We start from the raw sequence: 18,716 nt of genomic DNA on the forward strand, positions 1-18,716 counted from the left end.
CCAACCGGCGATGCGCTAACATTACACTCCTATTGCCCCGAAGGAGACTAGGCGATGCCATCACTTGCGAGGTTCCCTTCTATCAGCCTTGAACAAGCAAGGGAAACTAGATTGCCATAGCCTAAAGTCCAGAAAGTCGTTCCCGGCACGTTTTCAGCCCGTTTCTGAGACCTGCTCTGCCTCTAAAGCCAACCAAGGAGAGATCGATCCTCCCTCACCAAGATTTGGGAAGCTACTCCTGGTCCACACACATCCTCCTCCTCAGCACGTACCAGCGACAGGCGGGGAGGGGGAAGAGTTGCGTGTCCGCCCCGGTCCCTACAAACTGCGGAGTGTCTCCCGTGTTGCGGTTAAGTCAAACTACACGATACGCTTCGTGCACAATAAACTATGTTTTATTTTGATTATAAATAAGATGTTTTAAAATACTCATACTTCCCTTAAAGTACAATTACATAGGAAACCTTTGTAGAAATGATGGGCGTGTTCCTTTTTTTTTTTTTTACAAGTTAATAAAAGCGGACTTTTTAAAAAGATTCTAATGTTCTCCCCTTACCTGTTAGTACGTCCCTTGTTAGCTTTCCCACCCTGAGCATCAAAAGTATTTTAAATGCTTCTTTTTGGAATTTCAATTAGTAGGTCTGCAAATATTGTCTTTCGACTATGAACGACGCCACTTGGATTCCCTTGTCTGCTTGTCTTCTCATTATCTTGGACTCCCTTCTCCCGCGGCAGAGTTAATCGGGAATGAATGAACCAACGATGTAGCTTTGCTTTTTACTTTTCCTGAAACAGGGACCTCTCGTTATATCCCGTTGAAATGGCCGCAACATTTCCCCTGTGAAATTCAGTGGGCCTTTGAAGGAATTTTTCTGGCGGGATTCAACTCCCTTCTCATTTTTTTTTTTTACAAAGCAGGAAAAATACCAAAGGCAATAAGGAATGTCGGTGATAATTATAATTTATTAGACGCTTCTTAGGAAATATATTTAAAGCCAAATATATCTACATAAGTAGCAAAGAAGGGAAGGACAGACAGTGAAGGAGGAAGGAAGGAAGGAAGGAGGGAGGGAGGGAGGAAGGGAGGAGAAAGGAAGGAAGGAAGGAAAAAAGGAAGAAAGGAAAAAAGGAAGGAAGGAAGGAAGGAAGGAAGGAAGGAAGGAAGGAAGGAAGGAAGGAAGGAGCATCAAGAAAGATTAAACTGCCCCAAATGTCAAGGTTCTGTGGAGATCCATTTTTAAAAGTGGCTTTCCCCCAGTAAAATTAAAAAGAAAAAGAAAAAGCTTTGTTTGATAGATCCTCGCTCCACATATATTTTAAAAATCAACAAAATATTCAGGTTGCTAAAAACTATGGGTTTTAGTCCAAGGTTTGTGATGGACCATATAAGCTACGAGTTCGTGAGCTGATTGATGTTAAGGCGCCAAAGTGTCGCTGCGTTTCCTTCCCTTTCCCGAGTCTGGGACTTCGTGCCTACACAGAGGTGCCGATGTTAACTTTCCGGAAGGAGAGGAGAAAAGCCCACCCCTCGCCCCAATGTTTGTGTATGTACATACAAGCGTCCAATGGAGTTTCCGCGTCAGCCGAAGTGGGTACACGGTCCCGAATGGCTTCCAAGGCCCTCAACTTCTCCGGACGACTTTCGTCGGCAGCCACTGCGAGAGCAGTCCTTTTTTTTTTTTTTTTTGCTCCGACTGAGACCAAAGCCAACGGCCCCATCCTCTCCTCTCCTCTCCTCTCCTCTCTTTTCCTCTCCGAAACAAACAAACAAAAAAAGGGAAAAGTCAGGGGAGGGGTCTTGTGGGAGGCAGGGGGCAGGTCAGCTCGTTCGGGGAGAAAGGGGTTGCGGGCGCCGGCCGAAGGCGGGGCCGGCCGGTCCTTTTCACCAGGTCCTGCCATAAAGCAAGGTGGAGCAGGACATGGCCGTCCCGTAGTCCGAGGTGGAGGAGTTCAGGTGCGACAAGGCGGACACCTGGCTCTGCAAGGCGGAGGGGCTGCTGCCCGCGTGCTGGCCCAGGTCTGGCGATTGCCCGGCGCTACTGGCCTGGTGGCTCGGATGTTGTCCCAGGCTGGCCCCGTTCGAGGCCACGGTGATGGCGGTGGCCGCCGCCTGTTGTTGCTGGTGATGGCCCTGCAGCGCAGTGGAAGGTGCGTTGGAGCCCGCTTGGCACGGCTTGCCGTCTTTGACCAGGACGGGCACGGCCACTCGGCGGGGCGACTGCTGTTGCTGCTGCTGCTGCTGGCAAGAGGCGCCCTCCTGCTGCTGCATCTGCTGCTGGGCCGCCTTGTCCTTGGCCTGGCGCTTCATCTTGTAGCGGTGGTTCTGGAACCAGATCTTGACCTGGGTGGGCGTCAGGTGGATCATGCTGGCCAGGTGCTCCCGCTCGGGCGCCGACAAGTACTTCTGCTGCTTGAAGCGCCTTTCCAGCTCGTACACCTGGGCCTGCGAGAAGAGGACGCGGCGTTTCCGCCGAGGTGCGCTCTGCAGTGGAGCCATGCTCTTGCTCACGTCGCTCAGCGAGCCCAGGCCCCCCATGCCGCCCATGTTCATGCCAGACGAAGGGCCCATGAAGCGGGAGACTGCAATCGAGAAGAGCCAGACAGGCAGAGTTAGTCGCCCGCTGGCCAGGCCGGCTCAAAGATTTTTTTCACCTCCGAATCCAGGAAGCCCAAAGCCTCCCTCTTCCCGCACCCCCCCGCCCACCCCCAGAAAATGAACCACGTTTACCGGATGGCCAGACATTTTCTTTCTTTAAAAAGCTTAAGCACAAATAACAAGCCAAGAGTAAACCAAACAAGACCCCCGAGTTACTTAATAACCTGCAGAAATCGGGTTCTGATATAATATGGGAGCTTTCCCGTGAAGTTTAAATCGGATCACCCTAATATGCCCAGGCCCTAAGCATCGCCACTGAAAACCCTGCGAGAGGAAGATCTGGAGAGGAGGAGAAGCCCTATTAAGAAAAGGAAGGAGGGGGGGGGGGGTTGCTGATGTAGACAACATTTAACGATTCTGTTCTCAACAGTTGCTTCCGCGGACGCCTTGCCTCCGAGAAATCATAAACGGCCTGTGCTGAGTAATCAATAGAGCGTATTCCTCCCCGTCTCCTCATTCACAAAGTTATGCTTTATTGCTCTTATGGTCTCTGTCGGCGTTGTTCCGAAGTTGAGATAATATTCCCACTGTAGACAAAGGCTTGGAGGCCCAATGTAGTTTGCAGGATTCCCGTATTCTGCGCTACCCAAACGCATTCTCTCAAACTCCGCCACAGCCCTGAATTTAGTTTCCCGATTTCCCTCGGTTTTTCGCCCATTTCTTCCAATTGCAGCTGTCGCCTGCGATCGCGCCAACCTCTCTCCTTCTCCCCGCACCAATTAAACCTTGGCACCAGGTCTATCCATCCATCCATCCCCCGCGGCAGCAGAAGCCGCTACGGCCTTCAAAGTCTGGAAGCGCCTTAAATGAGGCGGCCCAAGAGCAGAGAAGAGGGGAAGGTGTGCCGAAGGAGGGGAGGCAACCCGAGCCGATTTGAGGAAAGTGGACCCAATCTCCCGAGCCCCACTTCGCCGATCGCCGCTCTGACCGCTACCCCACACCTGTTCCACCTGTCTAGGGCCGCGCCACGATCCCTCCCTGAAGCGGGGAAAGGGTTTGGACTTACTTGTAGAGAAGCGGGGATCCGGGTTGGCTCCGTACCATCCGGTGGCGGAAGCGCTGTTCCTCATGGTGTCCTGGTAAGGCGGGAGGTCGCCCATGTTGCCATTGCAATAGCCGCCCATGGCGGTGTGGGACAGCTGGGGGACCCCGGCGGCTGCCATGTGGTAAGCGGCGGTGACCGTCCCGTTATGGCCCATGGGGTGCTGCTGCATGGTCGGCTGCGCCACCTGGGATTGCCTGTACGCTGCCAGAGGAGCCCCCAAGTTACTCCCCTCCATGGCCACTTTCTTGTAGCTTTCCTCCAAAGGGCTCAAGATGTCAGACACTGAGAAAGGAGTCGTATGCTTTGGGCTCATCGACATGATTCGGCGGCTGGGGGGAGAGGAGGGGAAAAGAAGGGAAAGGGGAGGCAAAACTCTCTCACTCACTCTCACTCTCTCTCCTTTTCTTTTGCTTTTTTTTTTTTTTTGCCAAATATTCTGCTGGGTTGCTTCCACGCCGATCTTGTTGGATGAACACGTAACCGAGTGGACCAAGTCCGCCTTAATTGGATGGAGTGGAGGCTCAGAGCTGCCTTTCGTTTGTTTTAGCCAGACGCCAGGTTTTAGGCTGCCACCAGAGGCGGGGCATAGGCTCTAAAGCAACAAGACAATAGATCCCCGCATCTTGCCCAAGATAATTAGCGTGCATGCTGATGACAAGGTAAACACCTTTAAGTTTTTTTGTTTTTTTTTTTACTTCTCAGGATTTGCTCTTCGTTGTCTGTACTTTTTAAGAAACAGGTTAGTCTTTTCACACACACACAAAATAAATAAAATTATGCCTCCCCCCTCCCCCAAACAGAACCGATTTTCTTCGTTTATTTATTTCCGGGAGGAGGGGAGGAGAGGGGGAATCTAACCCTTAGACTATCCCCAAGAAGGGGTATAAAAAATCCCAAGGGTTTAATGGGGGAGGGGATTCAATTCATCTTTTCTTGTTTGCTTGCTTCCCCCCCCCCCACAAGCACTCCGCCCGTGGATAAGTCTGGAAAGCAAGCCAGTTCCGATACCAACCTCTCCCTCTACCCACACACCCCGCGCGCCACTGCGACCCCCCCCTCCACGCGCTTCCGCCCTACCAGTCCTCTTCCTCCTCCTCCTCCGTCTGAACGAGGAAGGTCAGGACTGAAGAACTGGATCTAGCCTCCAACCCCCTCGCCCCCGCCTTCGCCCCCGCCTCCCGTTAGAAAGCCCGGACGGAGAGAAAAGAAGAATTCCCCATCAGACGGTGCCAAGTTGGCCGCAAGGCGGTCCCGGGCCAGACCTTGGACGGCTCCACTCGGGAGAGGCGCTGGCTTTCCTCGAGCAAACTACTTGTGCCTTCTCGGGGCTGCTTAGGAGGCGTCAGCTGCCGCCGAGCTTCTAGGAAGCTTATCCGTCTGACCCTCGCCGCGCATTCGTTCCCCCGCCCGCCCGCCCGCCACTCCGCGCTTTGCCAAATATATGTTCTCTCTCCAGACATGCAATCACCTGATCCTAACGCCGCGCGTCTTACTCTCAAACAGGAGGAAGCTGGAAGTTTGGGGGGAAAACGTGTCAAGCAATTGTATGAGAACGAAGGGGCTGCTGGAAAACACATTAAGGCTAAGGGGCCGTTTGTTCTTTTCCAATCGGCGCCGTGTCACGCACTCCTTCGGGCCACGTCTAAATCTCACAAGCGGCCATACTTCTGAATCAGAGACGCCAGGCCTGGCCAAGACCCTTAGGTCACCACCACCCCAACTCCGCCAGGGAAGAAAAATGTCCTTATTTCCTAAGATTTCGCTAAGGCGAACTGCGGCCACCTCGGTGTCTAGACAAACCGGGAGTCCAAATTGGCGGCGCTGCGGCGGCGGTCTTAATCCAGCCCCGATCCACCAGCGAGTCAAGATGCCCTGCTTCGGGGGCAGGACTTAGAGGCAGGATCCTAGTCTCGTTGGAGGCCTCGGAGACTCCTCTCCCCCGCCTTCCTCGCGAGTGGGGCAGGCGCGGGTTGGGCCGGGCCCTTATTCATGCGTGGAAGCAACCAAGGCGGCTTGGTTGCCTCGTGTTACCCGCCGCCGCCAGCCGCCTCCTTGTTCCAAAGCTATTTTTTTTTTCCATGTGCGCGTTTCGTATTCTTCTCCCCGGGAAACGGAGTGGGTGGGAAAAGGGAAAGGTGGCGGAGGGGGGGGAGGGGAGGGGAGGGAGACAGCTTTTCTGCATCCTTGCCTGGCACGTTAGTGGTACCTAATTTAATAAAGCAATTCTCTGAAACGGAGAGGGGAAAAAAAGGCAGCTAAGGGGCAGTTAACCCGACGATTTTCAACCTTCAACCGTTTAGTAATTGCCGCTGGTAAATCTGTTGGCATGTACGACGGGTCTCGGGCTTTTCAACGTCATTAAGCAAGCCGGCCTATAAATAAAAATTAAATAAATAAATGCAAAAGTGCACTTTTGCTGCTACCCGGGAATAACCGAACATCTTTACCTAAAGTGGCTTTGCGTAAATGGCCGGTCGCTTTGTCGCCGACTCCATGTCGGCTCATAAAGATCGTTTTGCTTCAATTGAGAGACCCTCGTTGAGGAGGCAAGAAAACGCTCAGGAGCGAAGCCGATGCCCGCCTGAGTGTTTCGCCTCCTTCAAGTAGAAACCGGCGCCTTGATTAGGCTTTAGGGCTCGGCAAGAGGTGAGCTCTGGCACGCCGGTGTAATTCCAGCAACTTTTGGAGGCAGAGCGTCAGTTTTCCCCCTTGAACACCCCGCGCGCCGCTTCCGGACAGCCGCTGGAAACGCTGGAGTGCCATCAAATCAATGGGAGTGACTTCCGAAGTCGAGGCTGCTGGGTTAGGCTAGATAGGAGAACTTCTGGGCACTTTGTGGAGGAAGAAGTTTCGCTCAGGGGACGGCATGCAAGTAACATGGGGTCCCAACTAGGTTCTGTGAACGGTGAGCCTTTTTTTTTTTTTTTTTTTTTTTTAAAGTGAGGCTTCCCTCCCTGGAAGTTGCTTTCTCTCGGGCTGCAACGGACTTCAGAGCCTTGTGTCTGTCGCGCTAGAGTTTTTGGTTTCCTTGCGAAGAAACTTTAAAACTTACTTCTGATCTTACCTGAATCCAAAGATCCCCGTTATAAAGCCCGATGCTTGGGCGTCGCTGGCGGTTTTTTTTTTTTTTTTTTGTAGGGTATATTATTTTGTAATAATTTATTTGTAGGAGCTCGGAAGAGAATGATATAAAACAATTTAGTCACCTAAGAAATTAAGAAGTTTGTTTATCTTTCAGTTATTTCACAGGCTGACCATTACAGGGCTGTTTCATTAAAGCAAATAAAAATCTAAAATTCCCCCAAACAAAAACGAATAGGAAGATAATAGAATTGTGCGCCACTATTATTGGGGATGGACCAGATTTATATTATGTGCAAAAATACGAACAGAGGTAGAAAAGTTACTTATATTAATTGCATATTTAACCTCTTTAATAGTTACTGATATACAGAGATTATACAAGGATATCTTATGTATCTCAATATAAATAAAAAGCACATTTATTTTCTACAATCGTTATTTTATTTATGTTAAGAACACAAACTTATCTTAAAGTACAATAATTGCACAATCAAAATACACTAAAATGTTAATCATTGCTCTAATAATATTCTAATAGGAGGTCAAAGTAATAATACTTAGCAGTAGATATAAGTATGTATTAATTTGCAGTGGGCGGCTGTATTGTATTGTTTATATATAGAAAAGGAAGAAAGAAAAAACAAAAACAAAATCACACTTTTTAATCATATCCAGTCCCCCCCCCCCCAAAAAAAACAGGGCTTCTCAATTTATGCCTTATTATAAGAAGAAAGTATTTCCAAATTTTTCAAAACTTTCTTCTTTCTTCTCTGCATTTTCTTTGGAGTATTGATTAGACTGGAAATTTTCTCCTAGAATATGTTCCTTCAATGTGTGTAATTAATACGTTTTTATGAAATTGGACCCAGTTTTACTCTTCCATTTGGATCTACACGTCTACACTGGAATGTATTTATTTTGACTAAAATGATCAAACTACAGCCATTGAGCCTCCAAAATCTAGCAGTCACAGAGCCAATCAAATATACAGCAGTGGCGGGACAGAATTAATTTATATGTAAAATCACATGGAAAGAGATGAGTTTGATCCTAATCAAATAAGCTGATCTCCAAATCAAGTCAAGGCAAAGTGTTTGAATTTCATTTGGTAGACAGGTTCATATTTTCAATTAGTTGCAATAGTGCTTACTTGTAAGTGCTTTGATTTGAAGAGAATTTGATTTCCAGCTAAGAGAGCGTAGACTTTGCAGCAGAAGCCTATTGATTTCCCTTGATGGAAAGTTGCAGCAATCCTTCGGGCCAGCCTGCCCCGTGGCTTCAGCAAAGTACATCAATGCTCTCAGTGCGAGAAGGGCGGGCATCTCGGGTGGAATTAACTTCCACGGAAAGGAGTCTTGTGGATGTAGGGTAGGTTGCTTCTAGGAGGTGATTCCGGGTAATAGCCAGTCTCCTTCGGCGTCCTCCTCCGGATCTTCTAATTCAGCAAGCCAGATTCTGTCCTTCGGAAGGAAGAAATACACAAAGCAAGCGGGTGTTTACAAAGTTGAAGACTGGGTCGACCTTCGCAGACATCCCCGTCTCCTGTGAAACCCTGGGCTAACTTCAACTGTCCCGATTGTCCACAGTTGGGTTGATGATGGTGACGAAGAATGCGAAGAAGCAGGGTGAAAAGAAATGCAAGAGGGAAGACCCCGATGGACTAGGGTGCGTTTGGCCTGTTTCAAAGGCTCCCACCTACCCGACAGCCGTCCCAGCCTCTGCCTTTGAGAACACGTTGGATTTGCCTCCCAGGACCGGCTCTTCAAGCGCTCCAGGTCAAAGATGCCTAAACTCAAAGTGACTGATGCCCCATCCAAACCCGAAGCAGGAGATGCCTGACGCTTTGGCGAAGGGAAGGAGAAAACCTGCTCAGCGCCAGATGGAAGTCAACGTCTCTGCATTTGGGGCAATTCTTTGACAGCTGGATAAGAAAAGGAAGGAAGGAAGCTTGAACTATTTTTTCCCCCATCCCTTAAAACTTAGCGGGGAAACCTTCAGTTCTGTAGCCTTTTAGTTATACAGTACCAGGGCGTTAGAACTGTCTTGTAGCTTTCTTCAGAGGTGTTGGACAGGTCATCTTCCACCCAGCTGCTTACCGAAGGATGCCTTCCCAGAGCTCGACAGCACCCCGAAATTCGGGAAGTTTCTTTTCCAAAACCAGAAGGCAAGGAAGGGGCAGCCCTTTTCATTCCCATCTCTAAGAAAAGAAGGGCGCATCCCAGCGTGAAAGTGGCACCACATAAATTCACTCAAGATGGCGTCCTACATTAAGCACCGCTGAAATACTTTGCTCCAACTGTTTAATGAATATTGCCCTTAACGTTGCCGTCCCAGGGCATTTGTCCTCCCCTCCTGTCCACTCCACCCCCTCACCCCCCAATGCCGCCCTGGTTCTCTTTGCAAGTCAATTCTGGGTTGGGATTTCAAGAAGGCAACCAGCCCAGTTTAGGATCATTTTAGACCTTCGCCTGGGGGGGGGGGCGGGAGGGGAAGGCAGAGTCCCTTGAATCTTTAGAATTATGCACTTAGTGAGGCAGTAGCAAATGTTTCATTGAATAACATTAGCACTGACATCTACTGTATAAAATACTTTCCAAAATAAGGAAACGTCCTACAAAAAGGGCAGAACCGAATCCGTTCCTTTGGGGTCTTTCCCTCTCCAGATTGCTACTCCTATCTGCTCTGAGGTTCAGTCCTGTTCCAATCAGTCCCGAATATATTTTGCTTTAGGACAGCCTTCTCTTGGGCTCCACTTTCTCATTTTGAATGGGTCAATGAGTGGTCCCATTTATTGATTGGCAGGACCTTTGCCTTCAATATTTGATAAGGACATATTTACACCCAGATGCTAAAAATTTGTGGGTGACTTAAGTAACTTTGAAAACAGGGGAGTTAGTTCCAAATTACATGTCTTTTAAAAAAAAATGAATAAAGCGAGTTGGTAGAGTTCTGACTAGTTTTCAGCCTATTGCTGCTATGGCCAGCTAAGACCATCCTAGTGACAGAAGTAATTAGCAAAAAGACGGGAGACTTATTTTTTGTGGATGAAGTGTCACCAAATACTTTTACTAAAAAGTTATGTCCAGTTTAGAATAATGCTATGTTCAGATTGCAATATTCACTTCTTTCTTTTTTCCATTCCTCTTGACATTTTCTCTTCCCTTTACTTACTGGATTGAGCATTGTTTAGATTTTAGAAAGTTGACTTAATATTGATTTTAGCACTTCAATGCTGAGTTCAGTGCTTTTCTTAGGTTGGTTCCAAGTGGCATTTGTTTCTTCTTGTGTTTCTACAGACAGTCCTTTCCACTGAAATCAGTTGCTTCCATATATATAAAGTTCAGGTCTCATCACCTCCATCCTTAACTTGACTTAAATTTGCTTAATTTTATGTAGATGAAGTCCAGAGTCATGAGAATCTTTCTCTAATCTTTTTGCTTCACAGATTATTTTAGTGCAATGAAGCAATTAAATAATTTTTAACTTTGGACTTCATAGCCTTTACCTTCTCCTTCTTTAGAAAGTAATATGCTTTATTTCACTTTCTTCTAAATTGTTAATCAACAGTACTGTTTGTTCTGTTTGGGTTGTTTCTATTCATTCTCCCAAGTGAGGCTGAATTCAGATCTAACTCCTAAGTATACCATTACTTTGATATCAAAAGGGCCAGATATCTGCCATTTTATGAATCAGTAAAATTGTCACAAGGTTGGATCATTCCCCTAAAATAATTATTGTTGCAGAAAAATAGTCCTTAACTCATGATGTGACACAAGAGGTGCTCCACTTCCAAACCTCTTATTAGAAAACAATTTCACATAACTCAGTTTCCTTTCAATGTTATTTTTAATAAACCATAACATTCAATAAAAGTGGGGTTCTTCTCAGTTACCGTAGCAATATTTTTTCCAAAACAGAAAGTTTCTATGTTTCTTAGTTTTCCTTAGATAATTTTAGACAATTTTATTTCTAAAATAAAATATTTCTAAAATACCTTTTTTTCCTCCTTTGTAATCTTCTAGGAGAGCGCATGACCAAATGCTGTGATGTAAATATCCCACATGTTGCTTCCTAGGGAAAAGAGCTTTTTTTTAAAAAAGGTAAATAGTTATCTGAATATAAATACAGAAAAATATTCAGTCATTAATCTTGCCTAAAATAATTCTGTCCACCCTGCCAAATCATCCTGAGATGTAAAATCCCACATGACATGACAGGGAATGTGGCTTCTGCTACATGGAATGCTTCATAATACCTCTTCCTTCTGCCTTTCAAAAAGTTGTTTTACAAACTTTTCTCCCTAGGCAGTCATCCATTTTATTTTTTATTTATTTTATTTATTTATATTTGAATTTATATACCGTCCTTCTCCCCCTAGGGACTCAGGGCGGTGGACAGCCGAAATTAAAATACATACAATATAAAAGTTAAGATAGCTAAAATAAATTAAATCAATCGATCCCCAATTTAAAACCCCAAAGCTATACAATTAAAAACTAATCCATAAAAAACCTAATCTAAAAAACCTAGCATTTTAATGCTTTGTGAGGAGAAAATCTGGGCATATGATTTTTTAATGAGTTGTGCCATTATTGATTATTGCTTTGGGGGGGCGGGGCATTCTCTGTTTGCTGCCTAGAGTCATTTGACTGAGCAATGTCCAAATGCTGTAAATGAGTAAATAATCCCTCTAGTCATAATATGAGTCATTCTAAACTAGGAACAGGTGTACCATCTCAACAGATGAATGTCATTGAAGAGAAACCTCAACTCACTGCATTAATTGCAGAGTTCCTGTTGCAATTCAAAATCTTCTTTCCTAAATGATGGTTGCAGAAAATAAGGAAAAAAGAAAAAGGAAGGGGGACAGGTATTTTCAAAAAGTTGATACACCTGTGTCCACAGGTATAAGAACATACACAGAAACTCTCCCCCCCCTCTCTCTCTCTCACACACACACACACACACACACACACCAAAGATAGTAAAGATAAAATGCATAAAGATATTAAAATATATAGAGAGTGATCATTCACATGCAAACTATATAAAAACAGTATTATACTGGATGAAAATAAAGGCCAATTCAGCGCAGTATTGGCCAATCAGATAGTATGGAAAATCTATAAGCAGAATTTATTTATTTATTTTATTTTATTTTATTTTATTTTATTTTATTTTATTTTATTTTATTTTATTTTATTTTATTTTATTTTATTTTATTTTATTTTATTTTATTTTATTTTATTTTATTTATATACCGCCCTTCTCCCAAAGGACTCAGGGCGGTGAACAGCCATAATAAAAACAATGTACAAAATAGAATTTAAAAGCAGATTAAAATAATTAAATCATAGGCCGAATTTAAAACTCTCATTTTAAAATCAATTTTAAAACCCCATTAAAACCAAATTATTTGGTATTAAAATCATTTATCCCATCAGAGCGGCTTGCTGGAATAACAGGGTCTTCACTGCACGGCGGAAGGCGCGGAGGTCGGGGATCCTTCCTATGTCCGGGGGTAATTCATTCCAGAGGGCGGGTGCCCCCACAGAGAAGGCTCTCCCCCTGGGGGTCGCCAGTCTACATTGTTTGGCTGACGGCCCCCTGAGGAGGCCCTCTCTGTGTGAGCGTACCAGTCGGTGGGAGGCAATTGGTGGCAGAATGCGGTCTTGTAGATAGCCAGGTCCTAAGCCATAAAAATAAGAGCATGAGCTTCCCATTTCTGCTTCCCAGCAACTGGTACTGAGACGCCTATTGTTTTTAATCATGTTTAGCCATTGTGATTTGTAGCTACTGATAGCCTTTGCCTAATCTCCCTTCCAAGTTATCCAATTCAAAGTATTCATTACAGGTAATCTTCGATTTACAACAGTTCATTTAGTGACCGAAGTTACAAAGGCACTGAAAAAAGTGACTTATGACCGTTTTTCACACTTACAACCATCGCAACATCCCAATGGTCACATGATCAAAATTCAGTTGCTTGGCAACTGATTCATGTTTATGACGGTTGCAGGATCATGTGATCCCTTTTATAACTTTCTGACAAGCAAAGTCAATGGGGAAGCCGGATTCACTTAATAACCATGTTAAACACCTATCAACTGCAGTGATTCACTTAACAACTGTGGCAAGAAAAGTTGTAGAATGGGGCAAAACACACTTCACAAATGTCTCACTTAGCAACAGAAATTTTGGGTTCAATTATGGTCATAATTCAAGAACCTCCTCTACAAGAGCCACACTATATTTTGCTATCTGAAACAAATATGTGAAACTTTCCAAGTAAAAATATGTAATTAGACTGGTAGATGAATTTTACTTCAGCACTAAGAATGGGACAGAATCAACTGCTAAAGGCAATATGTACTGTAGGTTGGGAAATAAAATGGCTGCCCATTCAGTTCAGTTTACCTAGAACTAAGTCAGCTGCCTCACTCTGTCTAATGATAGAGTAGGCTCTGATAGAGTAGGAAATTCAAAAGAACAGAGCACGACACTGAAGGGAAATAACCAGAGGTGAAATGCTCCCGGTTGGGACCGGATTACCCGATCCGGTAGCGATGGCGGCGGGTGGTTCGGAGAACCAGTAGCAAAAATCCCTGGACCCCCCCACCCCGCCCAGCTGAGCCACACAATCATCAGAGGCTTTTTTTTTTTTTACTTTTAAAAGCATTTTTTCTACAACCTCTTCCGAAGAAAAAATGCTTTTAAAAGAAAAAATAGTGTGGCTCAGCTGGGATCATCAGAGGCTTTTCAAAGCATTTTTTTCTGCAATCTCTTGGCCAAAGAGGTGGTAAAAAAAATGCTTTGAAAAATCTCTGACAATCCCAGCTGAGTTGCCTGATTGGCAGAGGCTTTTCAAAGCATTAGAAAAAATGCTTTGAAAAGTTTAAAAATAAAAAAAAGTTGGCCATGCCCATCCAGTCACATTAAAAAAAAACCCAAGCCATGCCCACAGAACTGGTAGTAACAAATTTTACATTTCACCCCTGGAAATAACTGTTTATTCAATTGCTGTTGGGTCCCAAGTTTATAAGAAAGAACCCCAAACAAGCAGAAAACAAAGAAAAACAAAATGGGAGTCATCAGAACACTACACCACTGAGCTGAAGGCCTGCCTACCAGCAAAGATGGGAAAGAAAAAGAATGAAAACACATCAAGGAAGCCCTCAGAACATGTGGCTATCCCAAATGGGCCTTCATCAAATCTCAAAAAAGACCCTATAGGAGCTCCTCCATAACAGAGAACTAGGAAAACAATAAACGAAGCTACGTTGCCATTCCGTATGTTGCAGGCATATAGGAAAAGCTCAGGAAGGATCTTCAGCAAACATAACATACGTGTACACTTCTAACCCAAAGATACACTAAGGCAGAAGCTTGTCCACCCCACAGATAAAATACCCAGACATAAACTGAGCAACATGGTATATGAAGTACAATGCAGTCAGCCATGTGCAGATCTGTACACTGGGGAAACAAAACAACCACTTCATAAGCGCATGGCACCACATAGGAGAACAAACACATCAGGACTAGATTGAGCAATCCATCTGCATTTAAAAGACACAGGCCACTCTTTTGAAGACAACAAAGTCCACATTTTGGACAGACAGGACCGCTGATTGAAAGAGGGGCCAAAGAGGCCATTTGTGTCAAAACTGAACAGCCCTCTCACAACAGGGCCTGGTGGCTCAGCAGACTAATAGCATTGTGATTAACACCAACTGTCTGCAATTACTGTAAGTCTGAATCTCACCAGGCTCAAGTTGACTCAGCCTTCCATCCTTTCTAAGGTAGATAAATTGAGGACCCAGTTTGTGGGGGCAATAAGCTGACTTTGTATAAAATATACAAAAGTATGAAGGCTATTGCTTAACACATTGTAAGCCGCCCTGAGTCTCCGGAGAAGGGCGGCATATAAATCAAATTAAAACAAAAACAAAAACAGAGTGGGGGAAATACAACATCATCTATCTCCGACCTACAACACAGTCCTTTCCACAGTTTCAAGAAGGCTCCACACCAGTAGTGGGTTCCTCTTACCTTCGCTACTGGTTTGGAACCAGGAGCATGTGCGGCATTTCTGCACATGCGCAGAACCTTCTGCACATGCTCAGAGCATCCATGATAACTTCCAGGTGGGTGGGCGGAGCCTCTTACCACTGCCACTACCAGTTTGTCCGAACTGGGGTGGACCAGTAGAAACCCACCACTGCTCCACACCCATTTGCACCACTCAGGTGACCCTGATGACACAGCTAAACCTCCAGGTGACCATAAGGACTCACTAAAAGAATGCAAATGACCAGCTGTCTGCAAGGAGTATAAATCCTTCCATTCCCCACCATCCAGTTAGAGATGAAGAAGCTTCTTGGGTGAAACATCTTCAAAGAAAAACCAGAAAATCCAGTTGCCTCTTGAAAAAGCACTTTTGGGACAGAAAACAAAGGGTTTTATAGAAATTGAAGGCTATAGGGTGAGAAATCCTAGGGATCCTTTTTGGTTTTGGCCAGTTTTGGGGAAGCTAGGCAGATCCTTGTCCATCTACCTGAGATTATTTCCATTGTTAAGCAAAGCGGCCCTTTCAGAAGCAGCAGCAATGCTGGGAAATTCCATGGTTAAGGAGATGGAAAATTGGGATAATCAGGGGCGGGTCCCTGAGTGAGGATGGAATGTTGGGACTTCTCCCCATGTTAATGCCATGCAATTTCTTTATTAGGGCTGCCCTTCGGCTGGGCTGTGAGTGGATGAGCAAGTCTTCTATTCTTTGGTCCAGGTGGGATTGCAGAGACTTTGATCGGAGATATGGAGCTAGATCACATCCTAAAGATAGGGAAGAGGGGAAAGCAATCTCCTTTTTCCCCCCTCTACCATACTCATCTTGTGGTAGCAAATTTAATATTTTAAGTATGTGAATAAGTGTTTTATATCATCTATTTTCTGTGATATTGTGTTTGACTTCACTGGATACTTCTATCTTATGTAAAGGTATTCTTATCCATATTTTTTATTTGTATTTATTTCTAAAACAGTTACATCTATTAAACATTATCCTGTTTAATTATTTTATTTATGTATAAATTTTATTTCCTGCCCATCTCGAGGAGAGTCTTGGCGGCTTGCAACATTAAAGCAATAAAACCATCAAAATATACATACATATATACATATGTACATGTACACATTCACACATATAAATACAATAAAATATTGGTTGAGATTAAAAGATGGGAGTGAGGGCACAGAATGTACAGGGATGGATATGGGATCAGCCATTAATCCATCAACCAGCTCCAGTGTGCTACTCCTCCATTGGGGCTCCAAGTCAACTGCCAGAGCCCCTTTTTCTGGAAAATATTAAGAGATCTCAGTATATTGTGGTCCTTTTCACATAGCAATTCACCATTCTCTTCATAATAACCACTCAGTCACTGAAAATCAGCAGGCATATAAATGTAATAATTATTAATATTAGTTATTATTAATAAAGTCAGCAGGCATATAAATTTAATAATTTATTATTAAATAATATTGCTATTTTGAATGAGCACAGTTTCCAACTGTACTTCTATTCAGGTGCAGTGACCAGAAGTGTAGTTCTACCATACTGATTTGTAAAGAAAGATCATTTATAGCATTGGCTGTTTTGTTTCCTGTTCATTTTTAATGACAATTGCTGCAGTAGATGAAGGACCTGCAGCTGGTAAAGTGGTACATAAGCCCCAGAAACATATTTCGTCTATAGGGTTTTTTTTTTTTTTTTTTGCCAGAAAAAAAATAAATGATGATATAGATAAGTTTCACTCTAAGGCCACCACTCAGGAATTAAGACATTAGACTCTAGAAAACCAGATGATTCAGTAGTGGCACTGATAGAGCTCTCATAGCCAGCTTACATTTGATAAAGACCATCTGGCACCAAAAATACTACTTTCCAACAATGGATTTTGGAGAAGAACTCCAGGGTGGCAAATAGCATCTGTGAAAACAGGAGGCTACTGTAGCAGGGCTGACTTGTTCCACTGGTTCTGCTTTTCAGTTCACTCAGGAGCTGGATATACTTCTTGTCTCCCACTCCTCCTTCTTATCCCATTTCAGTGTCTCCCCACCATCAACAAAAAAGGAATAAAATGAGGGATGGGGTGATCCTTGTAGGCATTAGGTTTCTGCAAGCTTGCAAATAACTTGACCAAGATAAATGATTATGAAGTGCTGATGGGACAGGCAGAGATCTCAAAAATTAAAAACCAAGGAAAGGTGTACACCTGAACTCTGGGCAGAAGTATTTGGTCCACCTGACCCAGAGAGTGAAACAAAGTGCAATGATTTTCATTACAGACTAACAAGGGTATTGTGGCATAGGTTTTGTTGTTCCTGGCCATAAACTCTTTTGGACGCCACTGAATGTAAATGCCATTCTACATTATGCGTTAAGGTGCCAGAGTTGTTATTTGTATAGGCGTGAACTGCAGATTCTGTTTGTCAGATGTATTTTCTCCATTCCTAATTTTCCAAATTGCTCATGTTTTCAGAAGTCTGGCTTTGTTTTAGAGTAAATTACCTAAAAGGTTCTCCAGGATGTAACCAGCTTTCAAATAAATAAAAAGAAAATATATGCTGATTATGGGTGATTTGTTTCATAGGGACTCCTTCCAAACTTCAGGAATTTATTAAGTTATAACATCGGTGGGAAACCTCTCCTCATTAGAAAGTTGTGGTGCTGGATTTGGGTGGAGGAGATGGTAGGGCTGCACAAAGAACTCTGCACCCCTATTCCTATTATTGTGCACAGCCAAGGAGAAAAGATAGCACCTGTGCTGTCCTGCATGTCACCCTGGGCCTTGACTTGTCCACTAGGTCAGATGAAAGATATTACTCACATTCTGAACTTGCCCTCTCTAACATTCCTTGGGCTGGACAAACTCCTAAAAGGCAGTGATAACGTTGGCTGAGGCCAAAGCATTTCTCACTGCAGTGAGCACTTTAGAAAAAAGGTTTGTGCTGGGTGATGTGGTCCATCTTGTGGAAAGTTTCCACACACCAACCATCTTATCCCATCTGCTTAGTGACTTTTCTTCTGCTGTACAGTATTGCATATTTACCAATGAGCTTTCAGAGAAAGACTAATCTTTTGGTTATCCAATTTCAGTAAAGTAACATTAAGAGCTAGACCTCACCTAGGGGATGTTCAGAGGATACTATACCCCTAACTTGGAGGAAAGGGAGCTTTGAATTTTTTCCCCGTAAATCAAGTAACTATTGCAAGACTTCGCAACTTAACAAGAAGTAACAGCAACATTTTCAGAGCTGAGAGTATTAAAGTATTAAAATAAAACATCACCAATGAAGGAACTATGGAGGATTTCAAGAAGCACATAAGTTGAATAGCCAATATTCATTCATATTTAGACCATCAAAAAGCTTTTGACAAAGTCTCTCATTAAAAAGTAGTGAGCATACAATACAAAAATGTCATATGGTGAGATTCTCCTCATGGATTAGTAACAAGCTAAAGAACAGAAACCAGAATGTAAGATTGTTTTAATTTGAACAGGATTAATTGAACAGGATTAAATGCAGTCAAGGACTTTTTAATTTGGAATCATAGGACTTTTTAGTTCTATGAGTTTTTAGTTAGATGGTTAGTTAGTTCTAGTTTTTAGTTAGATGGTCATCTAGTCCAGCTCTGTACTCAGTTCAGAGTTCAATCCACTAAGACATTTCCAACAAGTGATTGTTTAGCACTCAAGGTAAAACCAGGATTACTCTTCTAAGCAGAATGTTCCACTGCTCAACATATTAACAGAAATCTCCTGCCATTAGTCAATTTTCTTTTAATTTTACCAGAAGTAACAGCTCTGCTTTTTTCTATATCTGACAGTTATTATAGATCCTGTCAGACTTCTGTGACCAAAGGATTTA

General features: G+C 44.0%; 1 protein-coding gene across 1 annotated transcript; it reads right to left on the reverse strand.

Annotated features, from left to right (window-relative positions):
- Positions 1 to 1,882: 1,882 nt before the first annotated feature.
- Positions 1,883 to 4,020, reverse strand: NKX2-1 (NK2 homeobox 1). The gene is made up of 2 exons (XM_070931389.1): positions 3,663 to 4,020; positions 1,883 to 2,580 (listed from the first exon to the last, which is right to left on the reverse strand). The coding sequence occupies exons 1-2, from the start codon at positions 4,018 to 4,020 to the stop codon at positions 1,883 to 1,885; spliced, it is 1,056 nt and encodes a 351-aa protein (XP_070787490.1).
- Between the last annotated feature and the right edge of the window lie 14,696 nt (positions 4,021 to 18,716).

Source organism: Pituophis catenifer, unplaced genomic scaffold (genome assembly GCF_029215685.1).
Source record: "Pituophis catenifer annectens isolate HBS135680 unplaced genomic scaffold, rPitCat1.0.hap2 SCAF_1, whole genome shotgun sequence".
In the NCBI taxonomy this organism is placed as follows: Eukaryota; Metazoa; Chordata; class Lepidosauria; order Squamata; family Colubridae; genus Pituophis; species Pituophis catenifer.